Below are 27,060 nucleotides of genomic sequence, written 5' to 3' on the forward strand. Positions count from 1 at the left end.
CTCCCTCCCCACCTGCAGCCCCCTGCTAGCCTGGCACTGCCAGCACCCCCCCCCAGGCCCTGCTGGCACCCGTCACTCCTGAACCACAGACCCCTGCTAGCCTGGCACTGCCAGGACCACTTCCTCCCAAACCACAGACCCCCCCAGGCCCTGCCGGTGCCCCTCCCTCCCCACCTGCAGCCCCCTGCTAGCCTGGCACTGCCAGCACCCCCCCCCCAGGCCCTGCTGGCGCCCGTCACTCCTGAACCACAGACCCCTGCTAGCCTGACCCTGCCAGCACCCCTTCCTCCCGAACCACAGACCCCCCCAGGCCCTGCCGGTGCCCCTCCCTCCCCACCTGCAGCCCCCTGCTAGCCTGGCACTGCCAGCACCCCTTCCTCCCAAACCACAGACCCCCCCCCAGGCCCTGCCGGTGCCCCTCACTGCCGAACCCCAGACCCCTGCTAGCCTGACCCTGCCAGCACCCCCCCTCCCCCCCAAGGCCCTGCTGGTGCCCCTCACTCCCGGCCCCCCCCTTTCCCCTCACAAGGCCCCTGGGGAATTGGGCTACAGTTCCCGCTCCTGCCAGTGGAGGCAGCACCATGAAATCTCGTCTCTTCCCCCTGCTTCTTAAAGGGCTAGTTACCCACCCCCCAAATCCCTCCAGCACAGGGGGAGGGCTGGGGGGAGCGTGACATGAAGCTGACGAGGGGTGGGAGCACGGATGCAGAGTATGGGTGGGGCGGGCAGTGAGGTGGGGGGAAGGGAGCCCAGGGGGCAGCACCCCCTCCCAGCTGGGAGGGGCTAAGGGCAGATGGGGGCAGAGGAGATAATTACCCATTACCGGAGCTGGGGGGAGCGGGTGCCCCTCAGGAGGGGAGGGGAGAGGCAGACAGGGCAGAGCATGGGGGGGGGGGATAGTTACCCATTACCCAAGCTGGGGGGCGGAACTGGGGGGATGGGAGGGGCTAGGGGAGGAGCTGGGGGGGCAGAGGCCAGCCAAGGGGTTATAGTTCCCACCCCCCACATAATATCCCCGGGGGAAGCTGCTGGCCAGGCAGGGGGCAGTGGCTGAAGCAGGAGCAGGGGGGGCCCTGGGAAGAGGCAGGCCCCACCCCCCGGCACGGTGCACTGGGGCGGTCAGGGGGGGTCGGCGCCGTTGGGGGCGGGCGGGGGGAGGGGGGCACACTCCTTGCTCAGCCGCACGATCTCCTGGGACAGGACCTCCAGGTGCTGCAAGAGACGAGAGGCGGAAGGGGGGGTGAGGGCAGAGAACCCAGGCATCCGGGCGCCCCCGCCCAGGCCCCACCCCTCACCTTCTGCAGGTGCAGGTTCTTGGTGAGCTGCTCCTCCAGCATGTTCTGCAGCTTCTTGTTCATCTCCCGCAGGTTGTCGTCGCCCGGCTTCACCAGGTCCCGCAGGACGCTGCCCAGCCCGCCGCGCTCCAGGGGGCCGTGGGGGGCCGACACGTCTGGGGGGACGGGGGTCAGGTGGATGGGGGGGCAAGCCCCTGCAACACGCCCCGCCCAGCGAGCCCCCGCAACACAGCTACCGCAACACAGCCCAGGGGTGGCCCCCCCACAACCCCCAGCGAGCCCCGGCAAAACAGCCCAGGGGCGCCCCCCCACAAGCCCCCCCAACACAGCTACCGCAATGCAGCCCAGGGGAGGCCCCCAGCGAGCCCCCACAACACACCCAGGGATCAGCTGGCCACAAGCCCCCAGCGAGCCCCCACAACACACACGCAGGAGGCAGCTGGCCCCAGGAATCCAGCTGGGAACAGACAGGACCCACCGCTAGGCAGGGGGCAGTGAGCCAGAAAGAACGAACCCAGGTGTCCTGCCCCTCCCCCCTGCCTAACCACCTCCTCTGACCACCAGCCCCCACTCCCCTCCCAGAGCTGGGGAGAGAACCCAGGAGTCCTGGCTCCCAGCGCCCCCGCTCTAACCCACCAGCCCCCACTCCCCTCCCAGAGCCGGGAGAGAACCCAGGAGTCCTGGCTCCCAGCCCCCCTGCCCTAACCACCAGCCCCCACTCCCCTCCCAGAGCGGGGAGAGAACCCAGGAGTCCTGGCTCCCAGCCCCCTGCTCTAACCACCAGCCCCCACTCCCCTCCCAGAGATGGGGAGAGAACCCAGGAGTCCTGGCTCCCAGCGCCCCCCTGCCCTCAACCATTCTTCAGTGTTTGGGGCTGGGAGCCAGGACTCCTGGGTTCTCTCCCCGGCTCTGAGAGGGGAGTGGGGGCTGGTGGTTGGGGGGTGGGGCTGGGAGCCAGGACTCCTGGGTCCGCCCCACGCAGGGCAGGACAATGACAGAGGAAGAGAAGTGGGGGAGGTATTTTTAGCCTTCATTAAAGATTCAGGGCCGGAGCCGGCAGCTGCTGAGCCCAGGGGAGCACGACCCCGCAGCAGCTATTTATACCCAGGGCTGAGCGCCAGAGCTGCCCGCACCCCTGGCTCCTCGCCCTGCCCCAGAGGTGGCTGCATCTCCACACCAGGGGACTGTCCTGGGTGCTGTTGTGTGCAGCTGCTCCCCAGCCGCCCCGCCCCAGAGGTGGCTGCATCTCCTCGTGGGCATGGCTAGGTGAATGCTGGCCTGAGCCCAGGGCTGAGAGCGGAGGGTGGAGCCCCAGCCCCTGCGGAGGACAGACGGAGATGATCTAACTTGGGGGCCCTGGGCAAATGCTGGGCTAGCCAAGTCCCCCACCCCCCAGTCCTGCCCAACAGGGGAGAGGGCCCAGCCCCCCAGCGCCCCACTCCCGGGGCTGCCCCATGTTCCAGGGAGCTGCTCCCACCCCACTTTGCGGGGGACGCGGCGCCAGCTCTGAGCCAGGCTGGCTGGATTCCCGAAGCCACCTCTGGGCCAAGGTGACCCAGGCTGGAGAGAGCAGGAGGGGAAGCGCCCGGCAGACCTTGAGGAGCCGCATGACAGGAGCAGTTCCAGGGACACGGGGCCTTTCCTCTGTAGGGGACGCCAGCCCCAAATTGCCCCATGGCAGGGGGGCGGCTGGCTCAGGGGGGTTCACTCTCCTTCCAGAGCAACAGAAGTGACTTGGAGAAAATGAACAGGCCATGGGGACCTAGGAACAGCCACACAGACCGCAGGGAGGCTCGCTCAGTGCCGACATGCAGCCACCTCTGGGGTGGGGCAGCTAGGGAACAGCAGCACAGAACGCTGCACAGGGCAGCTCACTCAGGATGGGGGGGTGGTATTCAGTGGCCAAATTGGGGCAGACCAAAGACCGCTCAAGCCCCGTGTCCTGTCTGCTGCCAGTGGCTTCCCCTCCCCCCCAGCCCTGCCAGTGCCCCTCACTCCCGCTCCGCTTCCACTGCTAGCCCAGCCCTGGGCTTCCCCCCCACCCAGCCCTGCCGGTGCCCCTCACTGCTGCCCCGCTGCCCCTGCCCAGCCCGGCCCACACTCAGCCCTGCCAGTGCCCCTCAGTCCCGTTCCGCTTCCCCTGCTAGCCCAGCCCTGGGCTTCCCCCTCACTCCCGACCCATAGCCCCCTGCTAGTCCAGCCCTGCCCCTCACTCCTGCCCCACTGCCCCCTCAACCGTGAATTCACCCGGGGGGGTGGGGAGGTAAGGGTTTTCCCACCATGCCATGCATCAGGACCCCCCCGGAATGTCTGGGACGCCTGCTGATGAATCCAACCCACTGGGACAGGGAGCAACACCCCCCCCCCGCGTCCCCTCCCGGACACTGGAGTTCTCACCAATGCGACTGTCCATGACGTAGGTCTCGATAATGGCGCTTTTCCGGCACAGATCCGCCGCCATCGAGGAGCTGCTCACCTCCAGATGCTTCACCTGTTGGGAGGGGGGGAGGGCAGGTCAGAGCACAAGACATCGCCCCTCACTCCTGCCCCGGCGCCCCCAGCCCAGTGCCCCCCACGCCAGCCCAGCGCCCCCCACTCCTGCCCCGTGGAGCCCCCGGCCCGCCCAGCACCCCCACTCCTGCCCCAGCGCCCCCAGCCCAGTGCCCCCCACTCCTGTCCCACAGTCCCCCGGCCTGCCCAGCGCCCCTTGCTCCTGCCCCGCAGCCCCCCAGCAACCCCATTCCCCCCTGCAGGGTGGGGCTGGTACCTTTTCCTCCAGCATCCACTTCTCCTGCTGCGTCTCCGCCAGGCGCTGGAACAGCTCCGAGATCTCCTCGTCCGACAGGTCCGCGGGGCGCTGGGACTGGGGGCTCCCCGTGTTGGACTGGGGGGGATTTGCAAAGGGGGCGGGGCATAGTGAGTGGGGAGGGGAGCTCAGGCATGGGGGCGGGGCTAGCAGGAGAGGCCACGCCCCCTGGGCAGGGAGGGACTAGGAAGGAGCGCGGAGGTCCCGCCTCTTTAGGAGGGAGGGGGAAAGAAACATGGGGCGGGGCTTGGTACACAAGAAGCCCCGCCCCTCCTCACCTTGGTGCTGCCGGGCCCAGACCCCTCCTTCATGGCCTCCCGGTAGCTGAAGGACGAGATGCTGCTGCTGTCGCCCGTCTGCGCCCGGCTGGGGGAGCTCATCTCAGCCAGAACCAGCTCCTCGAGCCCTGTGGAGACAGGGCATGCGACCCAGGAGTCCAGGCTCCCAGCCCCCCAAAACCATCTGTTTGCAACAGCCCAGCAGGGGCTCCCCCCTCAAACCAAATGCCAGCTGACTCAGCCCCCCCGCCCCCAATTCCCTACCAACCAGTGAGGGTGGGGGCTGCGATGCCGCATGGGGCCAGCGAGCCTGGTGCTGAGATGCAGCCAGCTCTGGGGTGGGGCAGCTGGGGAACAGCCACATATAACACTGCAGGGGATCGGCCTGTCTGTCTACAGAGACAGGGATTTGTTCTCCCCTCCCAGCACCCAGAGAATTGCACTGCAACATGTGCGGGGGGGGGCAGTCGGTGAGCGGGAGAGACGAAGAAACGGGCACTGAGCTTGGGGCTGGTTCCCAGCGAGCCAAGAAAGCGGCTGGAAATAGCCCGACCCTGAGGGGGGCCCCCCTCCAAGACCCAAATCCAGCCCTGAGCCTGCTGCAGTCAGGGAATGACTCCAGATTAGACCCCCCCAAGAGCCCCCCAGCTACCGACACTACCAGGAGTCAGCTTCCTGGGAATTCACCTTGGAGTTCCCGGACGGCAGCGGGTGAAGTGCGGGGGCTTCGCTCCCATGGGGAGACAGGAGCCAACACCACCCCATGTTTACCCCCACCGGGGCAGACGCCTCCAGTGCCAGGATGCATCTGGCTCTGGAGGGGGCCAGCAGAGAAACAGCCACACAAGGACACCAATGCTGAGACCCTCCCAGAGCCGGGGAGAGAACCCAGGAGTCCCGGCTCCCAGCCCCCCCTGCTCTAACCACCAGCCCCCACTCCCCTCCCAGAGCCACGCTCCAAGCCCCCCAGCACTGGGGGACAGAAGTTGAGGCGCCCGTTAAGCCAGGTGACGGTTATTCCGCGGGAGATGAAAGCTTTGGGCTCCAGATAAATACGTTTCTTTTCAACGTGTTTGTTTGCCATGGGAATTAATGTTTTAGGCCCAGAACCGTAATTTAATAGTCCAACTGCCCGCGGCAGTGAGGCTGGCACGGAAACGGCGCACGCCCGTCGTTAATATTTTATCTCCACGTCTCCTGCCACAGCCAAGTGAAAAGCAGAACGATTTTGCCTCTTGGTGCTTGGCCCTGAAGAAACCGCCCTCGACGGTGGGGGTGGGGGGGTGTGGTGTGGTGTGTGTAACTCCACAGATTCAAGAAACGGCCCTGCCCCAAAAGCCACCCAGTCAAAATGCACCCTCTCTGGGGCACGCCCTGTGTCCCTACCCGCTCGAAAGCTTGCTGAGCTCTTGGCCTTCTGGGCCATCCTGCAGCGAGGAGTTCCACAGGCTCCTCCTTTGAAACTGCCCCTCCCGCTTCTGTGAAGCCTTGGCTGACTGGAGAATGGTGGGGCTGCCCCCTAATGGTGGAAGGGGGGAACATCGCCCCCAACAGGCCACAGCCTAAGATCACCGCAGATTCACTGTGCGGCTGTTCTCCAGCCGTCCCGCGCCAGAGGTGGCTGCATCTCAGTACCAAATGGGCCATACTTGTGAAAAGGAGCCTGGGAAGGGACTGGAGGTTGAGGGCAAGGCCCCGTGTCCCATTACCTGCCCCCCTGGGCCAGCTAGTCCCTGGTGCCAGATGGGCTGGGGGGCCCAGTGTCCCATCCCCACTCACCCGTCCGTGTCTTGCTGTTGGTCAGGATCTCCTGCAGTCGCTCCTGCAGCTTATCCGCCCGCTTCCGCTCCAGCTGCAGCTGCCGTTTCAAGTCTTTGAGCTACGGAGAAGGGGGGAGGAGCATTGAAAGGGCCGGCGGGCCCGGGACCCGGAGTGCAGCCCTGTGCCGGGCAGGGGGGGCAGGGAGTGTGCTGCTGTTTAACTGTCTCCCCTCTGCGTGGTGCCAGCTGGAGGGGCCGGGGGGGCTCCATGACTGCAGTGCATCGAGCTGCGTCACAGCAAGGGGAGTGCCCAGGTTCTGTCCCGGCTCGGGGGCAGCGGGGATCAGGACTCCTGGGTTCCTTCGGCGGGGCTGGAGGGGGCCGGGACTCGGGGGCCGGGACTCGGGGGCCACTCACGGCAGCACTGCCTTTCTTCTCCAGGATGCGCTGGCCGTCCACCGTGTCCTTCACTTCCTGTCAGAAACGAGGCTGCGTCAATTTCCACCCCAGCCCCACCCCACCCCGCCCCGCCCCGGGGGGCTCTGGGCCAGAGGGAACCTGGGCTCCCCCTCACCTGTCTGAGGCGGCTGATTGTGCCCACGTGCTCGTCCCGGGAGCTCTCGGCCGCCCGCAGCTGCTCCCTCGCAGCGTCCACCTCCTGGTCCTTTAGCTGAGGGGAGGGACACAAGCAGCCAGGGGTTAAAGGGCTGCCTGTCCCACAGAACATGCAGCCCCCCCCCGGGGCGCCGCCGCACCTAACGCCCCAGCGGGGGGCTCCCCGGCTCAGAGACCCAGCCGCCCCCGGGGCACCGCCACGTCTAACGCCCCAGCGGGGGGCTCCCTGGCTCGGAGACGCAGCCCCCCCCCCCGGGGCACCGCCACGTCTAACGCCCCAGCGGGGGGCTCCCTGGCTCGGAGACGCAGCCCCCCCCCCCCCGGGGCACCGCCGCACCTAACGACCCAGTGGGAGGCTCCCCGGCTCGGAGACGCAGCCCCCCCCGGGGCACCGCCACGTCTAACACCCCAGCGGGGGGCTCCCCGGCTCGGAGACGCAGCCCCTCCCCGGGGCACCGCCACGTCTAACGCCCCAGCGGGGGGCTCCCCGGCTCGGAGACGCAGCCCCCCCCGGGGCACCGCCACGTCTAACGCCCCAGTGGGGGGCTCCCCGGCTCGGAGACGCAGCCCCCCCCGCCCCCGGGGCACCGCCACGTCTAATGTCCCAGCGGGGGGCTCCGCGGCTCGGAGACGCAGCCCCCCCCGCCCCCGGGGCACCGCCACGTCTAACGCCCCAGCGGGGGGCTCCCCGGCTCGGAGACGCAGCCCCCCCCGCCCCCGGGGCACCGCCACGTCTAACGCCCCAGCGGGGGGCTCCCCGGCTCGGAGACGCAGCCCCCCCCCGGGGCACCGCCACGTCTAACGCCCCAGCGGGGGGCTCCCCGGCTCAGAGACGCAGCCGCCTCTGGGGCAAGGCAGCTGCCAGTCGTACCTTTAGCTCGGCCGCGTGCTGCTCCTTGCACACCCGAAGTGCCTCTTCATGGTCCCGTTGGTGCTTTTCAAGCAGCTCCTGCAACACAAGGAAGACGCCCTGAGTGAGAATGGCCGGGGATATGGGGGGTGGGACCTGGGCCGGTTCCCTCCAGGGGGTGCTGGCTCCCACCTGGCCCCAGGGCAGGGGACAGGAATGGCACCCGGGGCCTCTCCCACCTCTGCTTCCTTGAGCCGCCGCTCGAACCAGCCTTTGGCCCCGTCCATGGACTGGATTTGCAGGCGCAGCTCCTCCACCATCTGCTGTAAGCTCTCCAGCTCCCGGGTCCGGGCCTGCGGCGCGGGGAGAGAGGCACCATCACCGCCTGCCCTCACAGTGAGGGGCCGGGGGCTTCCAAGAGGCAGGGCTAGCGTGACCCCACCCAGCTGGGGAAGAGCCCACGGGACTGAGATGCAGCCAGCTCTGGGGCAGAGCAGCTGGGAAACAGCCGCACATAACGCCCCTCGGGCAGAGCAGAGCAGCTGGAACAGCCGTGTGTAAAAATTCTGGCCCCCAGAGGTCCCCCCCCCGGCTCCCTACCCCGCACACCCAGCACCTTCTCCTCCTTGAGCTGCCCCCGCAGTGCCTCCTCGTGCCGTTTCTTCTCCTCGTGCACCTGGCGCAGCTCCCGCTCGTACTGCGCCCGGACGCCCAGCACCTCCTTGTCGTGCTGCACCCGCAGTGCAGCCAGCGCCTCCTGGTGCCGCCCCTTCTCCTGCTGCGTCTCCACCGCCAGCACATCCAGCAGCGACTTGCGTTTGTCTGCGCTCTGCGGGGAGACCCCCGCTGAGCCCCACGGCCAGAGCCCCCTGAGACAGCCCCCCGCTGAGCCCCATAGCCAGATCGCCCTGAGACCGGCCCCCCAGTGCCCCCGCTGAGCCCCACGGCCAGAGCCCCCTGAGACCGGCCCCCCAGTGCCCCCGCTGAGCCCCACGGCCAGAGCCCCCTGAGACCGGCCCCCCAGTGCCCCCGCTGAGCCCCACGGCCAGAGCCCCCTGAGACCGGCCCCCGCTGAGCCCCACGGCCAGAGCCCCCTGAGACAGCCCCCCGCTGAGCCCCACGGCCAGAGCCCCCTGAGACAGCCCCCCGCTGAGCCCCACGGCCAGAGCCCCCTGAGACAGCCCCCCGCTGAGCCCCACGGCCAGAGCCCCCTGAGACAGCCCCCCGCTGAGCCCCACGGCCAGAGCCCCCTGAGACAGCCCCCCGCTGAGCCCCACAGCCAGAGCGCCCTGAGACCGGCCCCCCAGTGCCCCCGCTGAGCCCCACGGCCAGAGCCCCCTGAGACCGGCCCCCCAGTGCCCCCGCTGAGCCCCACGGCCAGAGCCCCCTGAGACCGGCCCCCCAGTGCCCCCGCTGAGCCTCATAGCCAGAGCACCCTGAGACCGGCCCTCCAGTGCCCCCGCTGAGCCCCCCCCCCCCCCCGAGACCAGCCCCCCAGTGCCCCTGCTGATCCGCACGGCCAGAGCCCCCTGAGACAGCCCCCCGCTGAGCCCCATGGCCAGAGCCCCCTGAGACCGGCCCCCCAGTGCCCCCGCTGAGCCCCACGGCCAGAGCCCCCTGAGACAGCCCCCCGCTGAGCCCCATGGCCAGAGCCCCCTGAGACCGGCCCCCCAGTGCCCCCGCTGAGCCCCACGGCCAGAGCCCCCTGAGACAGCCCCCCGCTGAGCCCCACGGCCAGAGCCCCCTGAGACCGGCCCCCCAGTGCCCCCGCTGAGCCCCACGGCCAGAGCCCCCTGAGACAGCCCCCCGCTGAGCCCCATGGCCAGAGCCCCCTGAGACCAGCCCCCGGTGCCCCCGCTGAGCCCCCCCCGAGACCAGCCCCCCAGTGCCCCCGCTGAGCCCCACGGCCAGAGCCCCCTGAGACAGCCCCCCGCTGAGCACCACAGCCAGAGCCCCCTGAGACAGCCCCCCGCTGAGCACCACAGCCAGAGCCCCCTGAGACCGGCCCTCCAGTACCCCCGCTGAGCCCCCCCTGCAGCCAGAGCCCCCAAGGTCAGCCCCCCAGTGCACCTGCTGAGCCCCCCTCCAGCCAGAGCGCTCTGAGACCGGCCCCCCAGTGCCTCCGCTGAGCCCCACGGCCAGAGCCCCCTGAGACAGCCCCCCGCTGAGCCCCACAGCCAGAGCCCCCTGAGACAGCCCCCCGCTGAGCCCCACGGCCAGAGCCCCCTGAGACAGCCCCCCGCTGAGCCCCACGGCCAGAGCCCCCTGAGACCGGTCCTCCAGTGCCCCCGCTGAGCCCCCCCCCCGAGACCAGCCCCCCAGTGCCCCCGCTGAGCCGCACGGCCAGAGCCCCCTGAGACAGCCCCCCGCTGAGCCCCACGGCCAGAGCCCCCTGAGACAGCCCCCCGCTGAGCCCCATAGCCAGAGCGCCCTGAGACCGGCCCCCCAGTGCCCCCGCTGAGCCCCACGGCCAGAGCCCCCTGAGACCGGTCCTCCAGTGCCCCCGCTGAGCCCCCCCCCGAGACCAGCCCCCCAGTGCCCCCGCTGAGCCCCACGGCCAGAGCCCCCTGAGACAGCCCCCCGCTGAGCCCCATAGCCAGAGCGCCCTGAGACCGGCCCCCCAGTGCCCCCGCTGAGCCCCACGGCCAGAGCCCCCTGAGACCGGTCCTCCAGTGCCCCCGCTGACCCCCCCCCCCCCCCCGAGACCAGCCCCCCAGTGCCCCCGCTGAGCCGCACGGCCAGAGCCCCCTGAGACAGCCCCCCGCTGAGCCCCACGGCCAGAGCCCCCTGAGACCGGCCCCCCAGTGCCCCCGCTGAGCCCCACGGCCAGAGACCCCTGAGACCGGCCCCCCAGTGCCCCCGCTGAGCCGCACGGCCAGAGCCCCCTGAGACAGCCCCCCGCTGAGCCCCACGGCCAGAGCCCCCTGAGACAGCCCCCCGCTGAGCCCCACGGCCAGAGCCCCCTGAGACAGCCCCCCGCTGAGCCCCACGGCCAGAGCCCCCTGAGACAGCCCCCCGCTGAGCCCCACGGCCAGAGCCCCCTGAGACAGCCCCCCGCTGAGCCCCACGGCCAGAGCCCCGAGACAGCCCCCCGCTGAGCCCCACGGCCAGAGCCCCGAGACAGCCCCCCGCTGAGCCCCACGGCCAGAGCCCCGAGACAGCCCCCCGCTGAGCCCCACGGCCAGAGCCCCCTGAGACCGGCCCCCCAGTGCCCCCGCTGAGCCCCACGGCCAGAGCCCCCTGAGACCGGCCCCCCAGTGCCCCCGCTGAGCCCCACGGCCAGAGCCCCCTGAGACCGGCCCCCCAGTGCCCCCGCTGAGCCCCACGGCCAGAGCCCCCTGAGACCGGCCCCCCAGTGCCCCCGCTGAGCCCCACGGCCAGAGCCCCCTGAGACCGGCCCTCCAGTGCCCCCGCTGAGCCCCCCCCCCGAGACCAGCCCCCCAGTGCCCCCGCTGAGCCTCATAGCCAGAGCACCCTGAGACAGCCCCCCGCTGAGCCGCACGGCCAGAGCCCCCTGAGACAGCCCCCCGCTGAGCCCCATGGCCAGAGCCCCCTGAGACCGACCCCCCAGTGCCCCCGCTGAGCCCCACGGCCAGAGCCCCCTGAGACCAGCCCCCCAGTGCCCCCGCTGAGCCCCACGGCCAGAGCCCCCTGAGACAGCCCCCCGCTGAGCCGCACGGCCAGAGCCCCCTGAGACCGGCCCTCCAGTGCCCCCGCTGAGCCCCCCCTGCAGCCAGAGCCCCCAAGGTCGGCCCTCCAGTGCACCTGCTGAGCCCCCCTCCAGCCAGAGCACCCTGAGACCGGCCCCCCAGTGCCTCCGCTGAGCCCCACGGCCAGAGCCCCCTGAGACAGCCCCCTGCTGAGCCCCACGGCCAGAGCCCCCTGAGACCGGCCCCCAGTGCCCCCGCTGAGCCCCCTCCCCGAGACCAGTCCCCCAGTGCCCCCGCTGAGCCCCACAGCCAGAGCCCCCTGAGACAGCCCCCCGCTGAGCCCCACGGCCAGAGCCCCCTGAGACAGCCCCCCGCTGAGCCGCACGGCCAGAGCCCCCTGAGAAAGCCCCCCGCTGAGCCGCACGGCCAGAGCCCCCTGAGAAAGCCCCCCGCTGAGCCGCACGGCCAGAGCCCCCTGAGACCGGCCCCCGCTGAGCCCCCCCTGCAGCCAGAGCCCCCAAGGTCGGCCCTCCAGTGCACCTGCTGAGCCCCCCTCCATCCAGAGCACCCCGAGACCGGCCCCCCAGTGCCTCCGCTGAGCCCCCCCCCCGAGACCAGCCCCCCAGTGCCTCCACTGAGTCCGCCCCGAGACCAGCCCCCCTGTGCCCCCGCTGAGCCCCCCCTGCAGCCAGAGCCCCCAAGATCGGCCCCCTAGTGCCCCTGCTGAGCCACACCCCCTACAGCCAGAGCCCCCAAGATCGGCCCCCCAGTGCACCTGCTGAGCCCCCCGTGCAGCCAGAGCCCCCAAGATCAGCCCCCTAGTGCCCCTGCTGAGCCACACCCCCTACAGCCAGAGCGCCCCGAGACCAGCCCTCCAGTGCCCCCACTGAGCCCCCCCTGCGGCCAGAGCCCCCAAGTTTGGCCCCCCAGTGCCCTGCTGAGCCCCACCCCCTACAGCCAGAGCGCCCTGAGACCGGCCCCCCAGTGCCCCCGCTGAGCCCCCCCCGCGGCCAGAGCGCCCAGAGATCGTCCCCCCAGTGCCCCTGCTGAGCCCCCCCCCCCGCAGCCAGAGCATCCCCGAGACTGGCCCCCCAGTGCCCTCGCTGAGCCCCCCCCGCGGCCAGAGCACCCCCGAGACCAGCCCCCCAGGGCCACCCAGTGAGCCCCCCCCCGCGGCCAGAGCACCCCCGAGACCAGCCCCCCCCCGAACCCCTCACCTTCTTGGCCTCTTCCAGCTCCACAACCAGCTTCTCCTTCTCCTGGCCCAGCTCCTGCAGTTGCTCTAGGAGGCGGCTGTTGGCTCGGATGGATTCCTGGGGGGGTGGGAGGGGGGCACGTACCAGGCCCCGATAAATCTGCTGCCCTGACAGCGCAGCCAGGCCCTGTCTCCCACAGCAGCCGGGGTACCAGGGAGACCCCGGCTGACAGGTTTTGGGCCTGACCTCCAGCTGCTTCTCTGGGCAGTCGGCCGCCCCATGGCAAGGAGTTCCGCAGGTGAACGCAAGAGCAAGGCCTCCCGTGGGCATTAACCCAGCAGCCCCCCGGTTCTGGGATCCTGCGAAGGGCAGAGCAGCCTGCTCCTTGATTGGGAACACGCCCCCCCACCCCCCGTGAACACTCGGAGGGGCGGGTAAGGGAACGCAGCCCCATTAATAACCCAAACACCCCACCCCCCCGGGGCAGCCCCTGCAGGCACCACAGGCGGGATGAGCCCTACCCAGGCGTCCCGTCTCCGCACACCTGTAGCTGGGTGTCGAGGTCGTCCCGCTGCCCGGCCAGCGCCTCCTTCTCGCTCTGCTTCTGCTGCAGCTCCAGGCCGAGCGCCGCGCTCTGCTCCCGCAGCAGGTTCAGCTCCTGGGTCTTCGACGTCTGGATCTTCTCGGGGAGAGGAGAGGAGAGGAGAGGCCGCTCGGCCCGGGGAACTAACTACCCGCCCCGGGGAACTACCTACCCGCCCTGGGGAACTACCTACCGTCCCCCGACTCCCGCCCCGCCCCGGGGAACTAACTCCCCGCCCCGCGGCCCCCGCCCCGGGGAACTACCTACCGTCCCTGGGGCCCCTGCCCCGGGGAACTACCTACCGTGCCCCGGGGAACTAACTACCCGCCCCGCGGCCCCCGCCCCGGGGAACTACCTACCGTGCCCCGGGGAACTAACTACCCGCCCCGCGGCCCCCGCCCCGGGGAACTACCTACCCGCCCTGGGGAACTACCTACCGTCCCCCGACCCCCGCCCCGCCCCGGGGAACTAACTCCCCGCCCCGGGGCCCCCGCCCCGGGGAACTAACTACCGTCCCCCGACCCCCGCCCCGGGGAACTAACTACCGTCCCCCGACCCCCGCCCCGGGGAACTAACTCCCCGCCCCACGGAACTACCTACCGTCCCCTGGCCCCCGCCCCGCGGCACTCGGCCCGGGGAACTAACTCCCCGCCCCGCGGCCCCCGCCCCGGGGAACTACCTACCCGCCCCGGGGAACTACCTACCGTCCCCCGGCCCCGCGGCCCCCGCCCCAGGGAACTACCTACCCACCCTGGGGAACTACCTACCGTCCCCCGATCCCCGCCCCGGGGAACTAACTCCCCGCCCCGGAGAACTACCTACCGTCCCCCGGCCCCGCGGCCCCCGCCCCAGGGAACTACCTACCGTGCCCCGGGGAACTACCTACCGTGCCCCGGGGAACTACCTACCCGCCCTGGGGCCCCCGCCCCGGGGAACTACCTACCCGCCCCAGGGAACTAACTACCCACCCCCGGCCCCCGCCCCGCGGCGCTCAGCCCGGGGAACTACCTACTGGCTGCCAGCCCGTGGGCAGCAGCACGACCCCCACCCAATGGTGCTCGGCCTGGGGAACTACCTGCTGGGAACCTGCCCTCGGCTACGGAGCGCCCCACACCAAGCGAGGGGTCCCCAGTAGCTGGGATAAGGGGAAGGCTGAGCGCACCAGTGACTGGGATCAGAGCACAGGAGCAGGCTGGAAGGTGGTTGCCCCCCTCCACCCGGGGGACAAGGGCAGAGAACAGACCAGAGGGGACGCGGACGCCAGATGCGAGGAGAAAAGAATCCAGCAAGTAGGAGAACTGGGGAATTCAGTGCAACAGCCTCACAGGCTGAAGGGGTGAATCGCCACGGGGTGGGGGGGATGCAGCTGCCTCTGGGGTGGGGAATAGCTGCATATAACAGCTCCCTGGCACCGAGATGCAGCTGCTTCTGGGGTGGGGCAGCGCTTGAGAGAGTTTTAGGGCAGGCAGTGAAGGTCAATCCCAGCCCCAGATCAAATCCCACTTTGGTGCAGGACGGGATCAGAGGCACCCCAGCTGAGAGTCCTGCCGAGCCCCCCACCCTGCTCCCCGCCCCATGGTGCCCCCCCAGTGCCCAGCCCTGCCTGCCGGGGGAGAGCGCCCCCTGCCCAAGCGTGTCCCAATGGGTACCTGCTCGAGCGCCGCTAGATTGGTTCTCAGGGCATCGTTCTCAGAGAGAATCGTCTCTACTTGCTCCTGGGTCTCTGCGCTCTGGCAGACTACCTGCCCCCGGGGGGCACGAAGCAGGGAGGGGGAGATACCCCAGAGACAGAGGCAGAAAGAGAAGAGACGCAGGTTAACGTGCAGAACAGCCGAGAAGGAGCTGAACAACGGCAACGCGTCCCTGCCAATGCTCCATCAGTGCCTCAATTTCCCCAGCTGCACCTCACGTGTGATGCCACTGCTGCCCCGTGGCTGGGGCAGGGCGGGGCCCCCACGGCAAGGTGCCATTCGTACGGTCACGTGAGGATGCAGCAATCGGGGGTTAAACACATCACTACGAAAATATCCGTGAACTGCAATATTCAAACCGGGACCCGGGGTCGGTGCGAAATGTCAAATTAACTTCAAGCCCCAGAGCCCTGGGAAACGCCGCCCGCAGCCCGGGAAACGCAGGCACCGGACGGTCCCGGCGCCGCAAAACCCAACAGAAAATCGAGCAGAAGGTAATGAAGGAGCCACAACACGACACGAACCGCAAGAGCCCAGTGGAAACGGGGTGAGGAACTCAGAAACGCAGCGGAAAGCCAAGCCCCGGGGGAGATCCAGAGAGGCCGGGGCGGGGCGGATGACGGGCCGGGCCGGGGCGGGGCGGACAACGGGCCGGGTGATGGGAATGGGGGGCGAACGACATGCAGACGAGCGAAGGCCCTGGGAGGCGACGTGGCCACCGGCGGGACCCACGGGAAGGGAAGGGGCTGGAGTGAACCCGGGAGGTGGGGCAGGGGGGGAAAGCTACTACCCTCGACACGACCCTGGGGGGGACCAGATCCCAGCCCCCACCCAGAGAACCCAGGAGTCCGAGCCCCCAGCCCGTGGCCCCTCACCTGGTCCTGCAGGGCGTGAAGGGCGTCCGCGTGCTCCCTCTGGCGGCTCTGCAGCTGCTCCCGTGCCTCCGAGGCGCTCTGCAGGGGAGAGAGGGAGGGGCTGGGAGAGAGCCCCCCCCAAAAGCATCCCATGGCCTTCTGTACCCGAGCCGCCCCAGCCCGGCTCCTCCCCACCCCTGCGCCAGCCAGCCCCTGCCCCGGAGATGTGATGGGACCTGGGGGGGGGGCAGGCCCCCCGCCCCTCACCTGTGCGGCTGCCTGCAGCTCCTGGTGCAGTTTCTGGTTGCAAAGCTGCAGCGATTTCAGCTCCTCGTCTTTCTGCTGCTGGATCTCCGCCAGCTTGGTCCTGGGGCAGGAACAGCAGAGACGGGGTCCCATACTCAGGGGAGAGAACCCAGGAGTCCTGGCTCCCAGCCCCTTGCTCTAACCACCAGGCCCCACTCCCCTCCCAGAGCCAGGAGAGAACCCAGGAGTCCTGGCTCCCAGCCCCCCCTGCTCTAACCTCCAGCCCCCACTGCCCTCCCAGAGCCAGGGAAGGAGACACACTTTTACCCATTTACTTTAAGCCCTGGGGGGGCAGAGAACATTTGGGGCAGGGAACAAACAACAGCCAGGAGTGTGTAGGGGCCGGGCCCTGCGGGGGGTGGGGGTGGGGTGTGCGTGCGCCCGCTGGAGGGCCGGGCTCCATGCCCCCACCCAGGGGAGCCAGACGGCTGCAGCCAGTGGGTGGCTCTGGCCCTTGCCCGGGGCCCGTCTCACCTGCTGTCATTGTACAGAGCCTCCTTCTCCGTCTGCAGCCGGCGGAAACTAGGAGACAGACGCCCACAGTCACCCCCCACCCTGGTTCTGGGGTGCGGGACCCAGCCCCTCTAGGGGGCACTGGCTCCCCCCCCTGAGAGCCAGGAGAGACCCCAGGCGTCCGGGCCCCCAGCCCCCGCTCCCCTCCCAGAGCTGGGGAGGGAACCCAGGCGTCCTGGCCCCCTGCCCCCCCTGCTCTAACCACTAGACTCCACCCTCCTCCCAGATCCAGGAGAGAACCCAGGAGTCCTGACCCCCAGCCCCCGCTCCCCTCCCAGAGCTGGGGAGGGAACCCAGGCGTCCTGGCCCCCTGCCCCCCCTGCTCTAACCACTAGACTCCACCCCCCTCCCAGAGCCAGGAAAGAACCCAGGAGTCCTGGCCCCCAGCCCCCGCTCCCCTCCCAGAGCTGGGGAGGGAACCCAGGCGTCCTGGCCCCCTGCTCCCCCTGCTCTAACCACTAGACTCCACCCCCCTCCCAGAGCCAGGAGAGAACCCAGGAGTCCTGGCCCCCAGCCCCCGCTCCCCTCCCAGAGCTGGGGAGGGAACCCAGGCGTCCTGGCCCCCTGCCCCCCCTGCTCTAACCACTAGACTCCAACCCCCTCCCAGAGCCAGGAAAGAACCCAGGAGTCCTGGCCCCCAGCCCCCGCTCCCCTCCCAGAGCTGGGGAGGGAACCCAGGCGTCCTGGCCCCTACCTCTCTTGCTTTTTCTTCAGTTTCTCAGTGAGCTGCAGAGAGAGGAGGGAGACGCCGTCAGGAAGGGGTCGCACAGCCCCCTCCCCGGCCCCCCACACCGGGCCAGGGATCCGGGGTCTCACTCACCTTGTTCAGCTCGTCCTGAAGCCGGGAGATCTCGGCCTGCTTGGCCGCCTGGGGAGAGAGCAGGGGCGGGAGTCAGACCCATGGGAGCCCCCAGCCCAGAACCGCCCCCCCGGGCCGTGCCCCCCACTGACCTCCAGGCCCTGCAGCTGCTCCCTCAGCAGCCTCTTCTCCTCCCGCTCCGTCGCCCACTTCAGCTCCAGCTCTGCGGGCAGCGGCGGGGTCAGGCGGGCGTCCGGCGTCGGCCCAGCCACTGCCTCCCCAGCGGGGCCCGGAGCTTGGGGGGTGCCCCCCTGCCCCTCGGCCTGCCGGCCCACCTCCCTCTCCAAGCGCTCCTGCAGGGCTGAGAGAGCCGGTTACTGCCCCACTCCCGCCCCACGGCGCCCAGCCTGCCCCCCCCAGCACCCAGCCACGGCCCCACAGCCTGCCCGGACCCACAGCCCCTCTTCCCACAGCCCACCTGACCCTTTCTGCACGCAAGAGCATCCCTGCCTCTCCCCCCACCCACAGCCCTCCAGCCCCACGGCCCCACCCTGGCCCCCACAGGCCCCCAGCCCAGCTCCCTAGTGCCCAGCCATACCCCCCACAGCCTGCCCTGCCCCCCAGTGCCCACCCCCACCCCACCTGCATGGGGGAGCACCCCCACCTCTCCCCACCCACAGCCCCCCAGCGTCCTGCCCCCCAGAGACCCCCAGCCCAGACCTCCAGTGCCCAGCCATACCCTCACAGCACCCACCCCTGCCCAGCCCCACCTGCATGGGAGAGCACTCGGCCCTGTACACCAGGGCGAGCGTCGCCTGCCCGGACCCCCCCGCCCCGGCCCCGCCTCAGGGCGAGCGTCGCCTGCCTGGACCCCCCCGCCCCGGCCCCGCCTCAGGGCGAGCGTCGCCTGCCCGGACCCCCCCGCCCCGGCCCCCCGCCTCAGGGCGAGCGTCGCCTGCCCGGACCCCCCCGTCCCGGCCCGCCTCAGGGCGAGCGCCGCCTGCCCGGACCCCCCCCGCCCCGGCCCCGCCTCAGGGCGAGCGTCGCCTGCCCAGACCCCCCCGCCCCGGCCCCCGCCTCAGGGCGAGCGTCGCCTGCCTAGACCCCCAGCCCCGGCCCCGCCTCAGGGCGAGCGTCGCCTGCCCGGACCCCCCCGCCCCGGCCCCGCCTCAGGGCGAGCGTCGCCTGCCTAGACCCCCAGCCCCGGCCCCGCCTCAGGGCGAGCGTCGCCTGCCCGGGACCCCCAGCCCGGCCCCCCTCAGGGCGAGCGTCGCCTGCCCGGACCCCCCCGCCCCGGCCCCGCCTCAGGGCGAGCGTCGCCTGCCCGGACCCCCCCGCCCCGGCCCCGCCTCAGGGCGAGCGTCGCCTGCCTAGACCCCCCCGCCCCGCCTCAGGGCGAGCGTCGCCTGCCCAGACCCCCCCGCCCCGGCCCCGCCTCAGGGCGAGCGTCGCCTGCCCGGACCCCCCCCGCCCCGGCCCCCGCCTCAGGGCGAGCGTCGCCTGCCCGGACCCCCCCCCGCCCCGGCCCCCGCCTCAGGCGAGCGTCGCCTGCCCGGAACCCCCCCCGCCCCGGCCCCCGCCTCAGGGCGAGCGTCGCCTGCCCGGACCCCCCCCACCCCGGCCCCGCCTCAGGGCGAGCGTCGCCTGCCCGGACCCCCCCCGCCCCGGCCCCGCCTCAGGGCGAGCGTCGCCTGCCCGCCCCCCCCGCCCCGGCCCCGCCTCAGGGCGAGCGTCGCCTGCCCGGACCCCCCCGCCCCGGCCCCGCCTCAGGGCGAGCGTCGCCTGCCCGGACCCCCCCCGCCCCGGCCCCGCCTCAGGGCGAGCGTCGCCTGCCCGGACCCCCCCGCCCCGGCCCCGCCTCAGGGCGAGCGTCGCCTGCCCGGACCCCCCCGCCCCGGCCCCGCCTCAGGGCGAGCGTCGCCTGCCCGGACCCCCCCGCCCCGGCCCCGCCTCAGGGCGAGCGCCGCCTGCCCGGACCCCCCCGCCCCGGCCCCGCCTCAGGGCGAGCGCCGCCTGCCCGGACCCCCCCCGCCCCGGCCCCCCCTCAGGGCGAGCGTCGCCTGCCCGGACCCCCCCCGCCCCGGCCCCCGCCTCAGGGCGAGCGTCGCCTGCCCAGACCCCCCGCCCCGCCGCCCGGCCCCGTCTCAGGGCGAGCGTCGCCTGCCCGGACCCCCCCCGCCCCGGCCCCGCCTCAGGGCGAGCGTCGCCTGCCCGGACCCCCCCGCCCCGCCCCGGCCCCGCCTCAGGGCGAGCGTCGCCTGCCCGACCCCCCGCCCCGGCCCCGCCTCAGGGCGAGCGTCGCCTGCCCAGACCCCCCCGCCCCGGCCCCCGCCTCAGGGCGAGCGTCGCCTGCCCGGACCCCCCCGCCCCGGCCCCGCCTCAGGGCGAGCGTCGCCTGCCCGGACCCCCCCGCCCCGGCCCCGCCTCAGGGCGAGCGTCGCCTGCCCGGACCCCCCCCGCCCCGCCCCGGCCCCGCCTCAGGGCGAGCGTCGCCTGCCCGGACCCCCCCGCCCCGGCCCCGCCTCAGGGCGAGCGTCGCCTGCCCGGCCCCCCCCGCCCCGGCCCCCCCTCAGGGCGAGCGTCGCCTGCGCGGACCCCCCCGCCCCGGCCCCGCCTCAGGGCGAGCGTCGCCTGCCCGGCCCCCCCCGCCCCGGCCCCCCCTCAGGGCGAGCGTCGCCTGCCTGGAACCCCCCAGCCCCGGCCCCGCCTCAGGGCGAGCGTCGCCTGCCCGGACCCCCCCGCCCCGGCCCCCCCTCAGGGCGAGCGCCCCCTGCCTAGACCCCCCCCCCGCCCCGGCCCCGCCTCAGGGCGAGCGTCGCCTGCCCGGACCCCCCCGCCCCGGCCCCGCCTCAGGGCGAGCGTCGCCTGCCCGGACCCCCCCGCCCCGGCCCCGCCTCAGGGCGAGCGTCGCCTGCCCGGACCCCCCCGCCCCGGCCCCGCCTCAGGGCGAGCGTCGCCTGCCCAGACCCCCAGTCCCGGCCCCGCCTCAGGGCGAGCGTCGCCTGCCCGGACCCCCCCGCCCCGGCCCCGCCGCAGGGCGAGCGTCGCCTGCCTGGAACCCCCCGCCCCGGCCCCGCCTCAGGGCGAGCGCCCCCTGCCTAGACCCCCCCCCTGCCCCGGCCCCGCCTCAGGGCGAGCGTCGCCTGCCTGGAACCCCCCGCCCCGGCCCCGCCTCAGGGCGAGCGCCCCCACAGCGCCAGGTTACCTGCCACGTTCCTTTGCAGCGCCGTGTTCTCGGCCTGCAGCCGCAGGAGCTCGCTGGGAGGGGGCCCTGGGGGAGGGGGCCCCTCCGACACGGGGGCCCCCCCCTGCATCCGCTTATTGTCCGTCTCCAGCTGCTCGATCTGAGAGCAGAGCTGGGGTGAGGGGAGCAGAGGGAGGGGTCAAAGGTTAACCAATATCACAGCCCCCCCGGTGGGGAAACCTCCAGGGCTCCTGGGCAAAGTCTGGGGGACCCGAGCCCCCCCCCCCCCCTGCGCGGTACCTTGGACAGCTCCTGCAGGAGGGTGCCGTTCTGGAGCCGGAAATCCTCCTCCTGGCTCTGCAGTTTGCTCTGCAGCATCTCGTTCTCGCTCAGCAGGGCCTCCACTTCCTGGGGGGCGACGGGGATAGGGCACAGGCCGGCTGTGACCCCCCCACCCCGGGCCCAGACCCCTCCAGCCCAGACACTGGCTGTGACCCCCCCACCCCAGGCCCAGACCCCTCCCCAGCCCAGACACTGGCTGTGACCCCTCCCGGGCACAGAAGCCCCCCCATCCCTGGACACCAGCTATGACCCCCCCCGGGCACAGAAGCCCCCTCCCTGGACACCAGCTGTGACCCCCCTCCCCAGGCACAGAAGCCCCCCCCCAGCCCGTGGCTGAGACCCCCACCCCCCAGCTCTGCCCCTTGCCAAGATCCATCCCCTCCTGCCACCTTCACACACTCACCCAACATGCCTCTCAGCCTGACCCCAACTCTCCCCCCGATCCCTAGGCCACCCCCCCCAACAGCCCCCCAATTCTCCCCCACCTCATTCCATCCCCTCCCACAGAGTCCCAGAGCCCGGCACCCCAACAGGGTCGATCAGCTGCCCCAGGGGCAGGAGAGCTGAGTGGGCAGGGTGCCAGCCGGGGGCTCAGGACTCCTGGGTTCTCTCCCTGGCTCTGGGAGGGGAGTGGGGGCTGGCGGGGTAGAGCGGGGAGGCTGGGAGCCAGGACTCCTGGTGCTCTGCTGCTGCCTCCTATGTGCCTCACGTAACTGTGCCTCAGTTTCCCTGTCTGGAACCCAGCGACAGTAGCACTGGCCTACAAGCCCAGATCAAGGCGTTTATAGATGGCGAAGCCCCCAGACACCCCGGTGACGGGCCTCACGCCAGTCCCGGAGACAGAGAACACTGCCCGCCCGAAGCTTTCCCGCTCCGCCGACCCGCCAGCCTCACCTGAGCTTTCTTGCTTTTCCCCAGAGCCTAGAGAGAGCGAGAGAATGGAGGAGTCAGTAACTAAACGCTGCAGCCCCTCAGCTTCCCTTCCACCCACCACTGAGGTGCTGCCCGCGGCGCCAGGCAAGTCACCCCAGTGTGGTGTTATGTGCGGCTGTTCCCCGGCTGTCCCGCCCCAGAGGTGGTCGCATTTCAGTGCTAGGTAAGTCACCTCCATGTGGGGTTACGCGCGGCTGTTCCCCCGCCGGCCCAGCCCTGCATCCTTAAGCAGGGGAGGCGAGCAGGGCCCTTTGGGCCGTCCTCAGGAGCAGGATTGGGGCTGCGCCGCCACACCCCCCAGCGCTCCCCAGGTCGGGAAGGGCAGGTACCTTCTGAGCCTTGGCGAGCTCCTTATCCAGAAAGGCCACACGCTGCCGCAGGCCGGTCAGTTCTGCGGGGAGAGAGACCCGGTGAAACGCCACGGCCGGGGGCGGGCGCCTCGGGGGTATCAGAGACTCTCAGGGTGGGAAGGGGCCTCGGGAGGCACCTGGGCCAACCCCCTGCTCCAAGGGGGACCAGTCCCCAGACAGATCTTTACCCCAGAGCCCCAAATGGCCCCTTCAGGGGTTGAACTCTCAGTCCTGGGGTTAGCAGCCAATGCGCAAACCACCGAGCTACCCCCCGCCCTTCCCCCCCCCCCCCGGCCCCCCCCGCGCCACCCCCCCGCCAGCCCCCTGGCCCCCCACGCTATCCCCCCTGCCCTTCCTCCCCCCCACGCTATCTCCCCCTGCCCCCCACCGAGCTACCCCCCGCCCTTCCTCCCCCCCCCGGCCCCCTCCTGCGCCACCCCCCCGCCATCCCCCTGGCCCCCCACCGAGCTACCCCCTGCCCTTCCTCCCCCCCCGGCCCCCTCCTGCGCCACCCCCCCGCCATCCCCCTGGCCCCCCACAGAGCTACCCCTGCCCTTCCTCCCCCCCAAGCTATCCCCCCTACCCTTCCTCCCCCCACGCTATCCCCCCTGACCCCCACCGAGCTACCCCCCGCCCTTCCTCCCCCTCGCACCATCCCCCCGCCCTTCCTCTCCCCCACGCCATCCCCCCTGCCCCCCACCGAGCTACCCCCCGCCCTTCCTCCCCCCCGGCCCCCTCCTGCGCCACCCCCCCGCCATCCCCCTGACCCCCCACCGAGCTACCCCTGCCCTTCCTCCCCCCACGGCCCCCCCCCGCGCCAGCCCCCCGCCAGCCCCCTGGCCCCCCACTGAGCTACCCCTGCCCTTCCTCCCCCCAAGCTATCCCCCCCTACCCTTCCTCCCCCCATGCTATCCCCCCCTGCCCCCCACCGAGCTACCCCCGCCCTTCCTCCCCCCCAAGCTATCCCCCCTACCCTTCCTCCCCCCACTCTATCTCCCCTGCCCCCCACCGAGCTACCCCCCGCCCTTCCTCCCCCCCCGGCCCCCTCCTGCGCCACCCCCCCCGCCATCCCCCTGGCCCCCCACCGAGCTACCCCTGCCCTTCCTCCCCCCAAGCTACCCCCCCCTGCCCTTCCTCCTCCCCACGCTATCCCCCCTGCCCCCCACCGAGCTACCCCCGCCCTTCCTCCCCCTCGCACCATCCCCCCGCCCTTCCTCCCCCCCGCGCCATCCCCCCCGCCCTTCCTCCCCCCCGCGCCATCCCCCCCTGCCCCCCACCGAGCTACCCCCCCCGCCATCCCCCCCTGCCCTTCCCCCCCCACGCTATCCCCCCTGCCCTTCCTCGAGCTCCCCCATCCCACCCTCCCTTCCCCTCAAGCTAACCCCCTCCCTCCCTCCCCCTCACCGAGCTCCCCCGCCCCTGCCCCCTCCCCAGCTGCCATCCAGCCCCAGGGCAGGGGGGGCAGAGGCCAAGGCCCCCCCAAGAGTGACTCAGTCTCAGGCCCCCCCAGCCCCCCGTTACCGGTGCCAGTTTTCCGCAGCTCGTCGGACAGCTGGTAGTTGTGGGTGCGAAGCTCCAGCAGCTGCGCCTGGGCACAAACGCACGGGGGTCAGAGCGGGGGGGGCCCGGACGCCTGGGTTCTCCCCCCGGCTCGGGGGGGGGTCAGAGCGGGGGGGGCCCGGACGCCTGGGTTCTCCCCCCGGCTCGGGGGGGGGGTCAGAGCGCGGGGGGGCCCGGACGCCTGGGTTCTCCCCCCGGCTCGGGGGGGGGTCAGAGCGCGGGGGGGCCCGGACGCCTGGGTTCTCCCCCCGGCTGGGGGGGGGGTCAGAGCGCGGGGGGGCCCGGACGCCTGGGTTCTCCCCCCGGCTCGGGGGGGGGGTCAGAGCGGGGGGGGGCCCGGACGCCTGGGTTCTCCCCCCGGCTCGGGGGGGGGTCAGAGCGCGGGGGGGCCCGGACGCCTGGGTTCTCCCCCCGGCTCGGGGGGGGTCAGAGCGCGGGGGGGCCCGGACGCCTGGGTTCTCCCCCCGGCTCGGGGGGGGTCAGAGCGCGGGGGGGCCCGGACGCCTGGGTTCTCCCCCCGGCTCGGGGGGGGTCAGAGCGCGGGGGGGGCCCGGACGCCTGGGTTCTCCCCCCGGCTCGGGGGGGGTCAGAGCGCGGGGGGGGCCCGGACGCCTGGGTTCTCCCCCTGGCTCGGGGGGGTCAAAGCGCGGGGGCCCCGGACGCCTGGGTTCTCCCCCCGGCTCGGGGGGGTCAGAGCGGGGGGGGCCCGGACGCCTGGGTTCTCCCCCCGGCTCGGAGGGGTCAAAGCGCGGGGGCCCCGGACGCCTGGGTTCTCCCCCCGGCTCGGGGGGGGGGTCAGAGCGCGGGGGGGCCCGGACGCCTGGGTTCTCCCCCCGGCTCGGGGGGGTCAAAGCGCGGGGGCCCCGGACGCCTGGGTTCTCCCCCCGGCTCGGGGGGGGGGTCAGAGCGGGGGGGGCCCGGACGCCTGGGTTCTCCCCCCGGCTCGGGGGGGGGTCAGAACGGGGGGGGGGGGCGGACGCCTGGGTTCTCCCCCCGGCTCGGGGGGGGGTCAGAGCGGGGGGGCCCCGGACGCCTGGGTTCCCCGCACCTGCAGCCGCTGGAACTCCTCCGCCGACAGAGCCTGCGCCATCTTCCGCCCCCGCCCGTCGGAGGACAAAAAGCCCCACCCCCGCGTGACTGTAACGGTGCGGGGCACTTTAAGGGCGGAGCATAGAGTTACCGGCGGAGGCTGGCGAGAACGTCGCCCGGAAACAGAAAGTGGAGACCATAGAGAGGAGCCGGGCGCCGCCAAGACGGGAGGGAGAGACAGCCGCGCTCAGCGGCCGCAGGATCATAGAGTCGCGCCCTTCTAGGAACCGGAAGTGCGGCCCGTAGAGGCGCAGAGGCTCAAGCCGGAAGGAGAGACGATGGAGTCGTGAGTGATAGAGCGTCGTCCCGCAAAGGATGCGAGGACCATAGAGATGGTCGGCGCGCGAGAAGCCGGAATTAGTGACCATAGAGCCGTAAGGGACAGAGCGGCGCTCGCTGAAAAACAGGAAGTGGCCATGATAGAGATTATGGCGCCACTCGTGGGCAGAGCGTCCACTTGTGAGCCCGGAACCGCAGTGACCATAGAGACACAGGCAGGGAACGTTACCCTCCTTGGTCCTCCAGCGCCCCCTCCCCCACCCCAATTCGTGCCACCCATTAATTAGGATTAATTAAATTAGTGACAGCTGGGCTGCCCCATTAACCCACCCAATTACTAGGTCCCCTAATGAGCGCTGACGAGCCAGCCCCAATTAGCTAATTACCCCAATTGACAGGCTCCCAGGGGTCCTTAGCGAAGGGCCCTGGGGGAAGCCAGGCGCAGCTAACGAGCCGGGCTAATGAGTGAGGCTGCGGCGCTAAGGAGCCGGGTGCTGACTGGGGGAACGTTGGAGTGGCCCCAGGGCTGCCTCAGTTTCCCCTCAGCACCGTGCCCGGGGGCTGCCTTGGGGCGGGACGAACTGGCTGAGACCTGCCCGGGCCGAGGCAGCTGCTGGCCCAGAGGCCGCCTGGGTGGCCCTGGAGGAAAAGTGGGAGCCCCGGGGGGGCTGCCCTGCCCCTGCCCCACGGATGGGATCATCGGAGAACGTGGGGGGCTTGGCCTGGCCTGCGTCCTCCCGGCCTAGGGGCCTTGGGCAGAGCCGCACACGAGCCGTGTCACCGGGAGCCCCTCGTGCCTGACCCCCGGCAGCCGGGCGCTGGCGACCGCCGAGGTCCAGGACAAAGAAACCGGGCGCCGTTAGGTACGGCTGTTCCCCGGTGGTGCCCCAGAGGTGGCTGCATCTCCGTGCCGGCTGAGCCGTTCTCCTGCAGCGTTATACACAACTGGTCCAGCACCCCAGCCCCAGAGGCGACTGCATCTCAGCACCAGACAAGCCGTTCTCATGCAGCGTTATGCATGGCTGGTCCCCAGCACCTCAGCCCCAGAGGTGGCTGCATCTCAGCGCCAGAGGAGCCGTTCTCCTGCAGCGTTATACACGGCTGGCCCCAGTGGTGCCCCAGAGGCGGCTGCATCTCAGCACCAGACAAGCCGTTCCCCTGCAGCGTTATACACGGCTGGTCCCCAGCACCTCAGCCCCAGAGGTGGCTGCATCTCAGCGCCAGAGGAGCCGTTCTCCTGCAGCGTTATACACGGCTGGCCCCAGTGGTGTCCCAGAGGCGGCTGCATCTCAGTGCCAGACAAGCTGTTCTCATGCAGCGTTATGCATGGCTGGTACCCAGCACCCCAGCCCGAAGCGACTGCATCTCAGCACCAGACAAGCCGTTCCCCTACAGCCTTATACACGGCTGGTCCCCAGCACCTAAGCCCCAGAGGTGGCTGCATCTCAGCGCCAGAGGAGCCATTCTCCTGCAGCGTTATACACGGCTGGCCCCAGTGGTGCCCCAGAGGCGGCTGCATCTCAGCACCAGACAAGCCGTTCCCCTGCAGCGTTATACACGGCTGGTCCCCAGCACCTCAGCCCCAGAGGTGGCTGCATCTCAGCGCCAGAGGAGCCGTTCTCCTGCAGCGTTATACACGGCTGGCCCCAGTGGTGCCCCAGAGGCGGCTGCATCTCAGTGCCAGACAAGCTGTTCTCATGCAGCGTTATGCATGGCTGGTACCCAGCACCCCAGCCCGAAGCGACTGCATCTCAGCACCAGAAAAGCCGTTCCCCTACAGCCTTATACACGGCTGGTCCCCAGCACCTAAGCCCCAGAGGTGGCTGCATCTCAGCACCAGAGGAGCTGTTCTCCTGCAGCGTTATACACGGCTGGCCCCAGTGGTGCCCCAGAGGCGGCTGCATCTCCGCACTGGGCAAACCATCCCTGTGTGACCCCTGCAGGGCGTGTGCATTCGGGCGGACTCCTGGCCCCAGGGCTCACCCTCAGACATGCCCCCTCCATTCCTGGCCTGATGCGGGGTGGGGCCTGGGGGCTGGACCCGGGAGGAATTGAGGATATTTATAGTGGGTTAACTAGGGCCAGGGAGAGCCCCCCTCTACTCCCCCCCAAGCGCTGGGACGAGAT

General features: G+C 71.6%; 1 protein-coding gene across 2 annotated transcripts; it reads right to left on the minus strand.

Moving 5' to 3' along the window:
* Window positions 1-371: 371 nt before the first annotated feature.
* GRIPAP1 (GRIP1 associated protein 1) lies at window positions 372-24,831 on the minus strand. 2 transcript variants are annotated; one of them, XM_030548240.1, is made up of 26 exons: window positions 24,614-24,831; window positions 23,527-23,593; window positions 21,985-22,046; window positions 21,617-21,643; window positions 20,681-20,788; window positions 20,402-20,552; window positions 17,349-17,557; window positions 17,218-17,265; window positions 17,092-17,123; window positions 16,359-16,406; window positions 15,846-15,945; window positions 15,600-15,677; window positions 14,683-14,775; window positions 12,995-13,129; window positions 12,472-12,567; window positions 8,221-8,433; window positions 7,844-7,957; window positions 7,626-7,703; window positions 6,714-6,809; window positions 6,557-6,613; window positions 6,159-6,258; window positions 4,380-4,507; window positions 4,063-4,179; window positions 3,693-3,786; window positions 1,296-1,450; window positions 372-1,212 (listed from the first exon to the last, which is right to left on the minus strand). In XM_030548240.1, the coding sequence occupies exons 1-26, from the start codon at window positions 24,653-24,655 to the stop codon at window positions 1,120-1,122; spliced, it is 2,541 nt and encodes an 846-aa protein (XP_030404100.1). In that variant the 5' UTR covers window positions 24,656-24,831; the 3' UTR covers window positions 372-1,119. The 2 variants fall into 2 exon arrangements, with proteins under 2 accessions (XP_030404100.1, XP_030404101.1); XM_030548241.1 differs by lacking the exon at window positions 14,683-14,775.
* Window positions 24,832-27,060: the final 2,229 nt, after the last annotated feature.

This window comes from Gopherus evgoodei, unplaced genomic scaffold (genome assembly GCF_007399415.2).
Source record: "Gopherus evgoodei ecotype Sinaloan lineage unplaced genomic scaffold, rGopEvg1_v1.p scaffold_91_arrow_ctg1, whole genome shotgun sequence".
NCBI lineage: Eukaryota > Metazoa > Chordata > Testudines > Testudinidae > Gopherus > Gopherus evgoodei.

Bases quoted from the DNA above. Each gene is read 5' to 3' on its own strand.
- GRIPAP1 (XM_030548240.1), bottom strand. From the start codon at position 24,655: ATGGCGCAGGCTCTGTCGGCGGAGGAGTTCCAGCGGCTGCAG. The intron at 15,946-16,358 runs GTGAGACGGGCC...TTCCTGCCCCAG, and splicing joins GCTCTGTACAATGACAGCAG to GACCAAGCTGGCGGAGATCC. The intron at 3,787-4,062 runs GTACCAGCCCCA...CCCTCCCAACAG, and splicing joins AGTGGATGCTGGAGGAAAAG to GTGAAGCATCTGGAGGTGAG.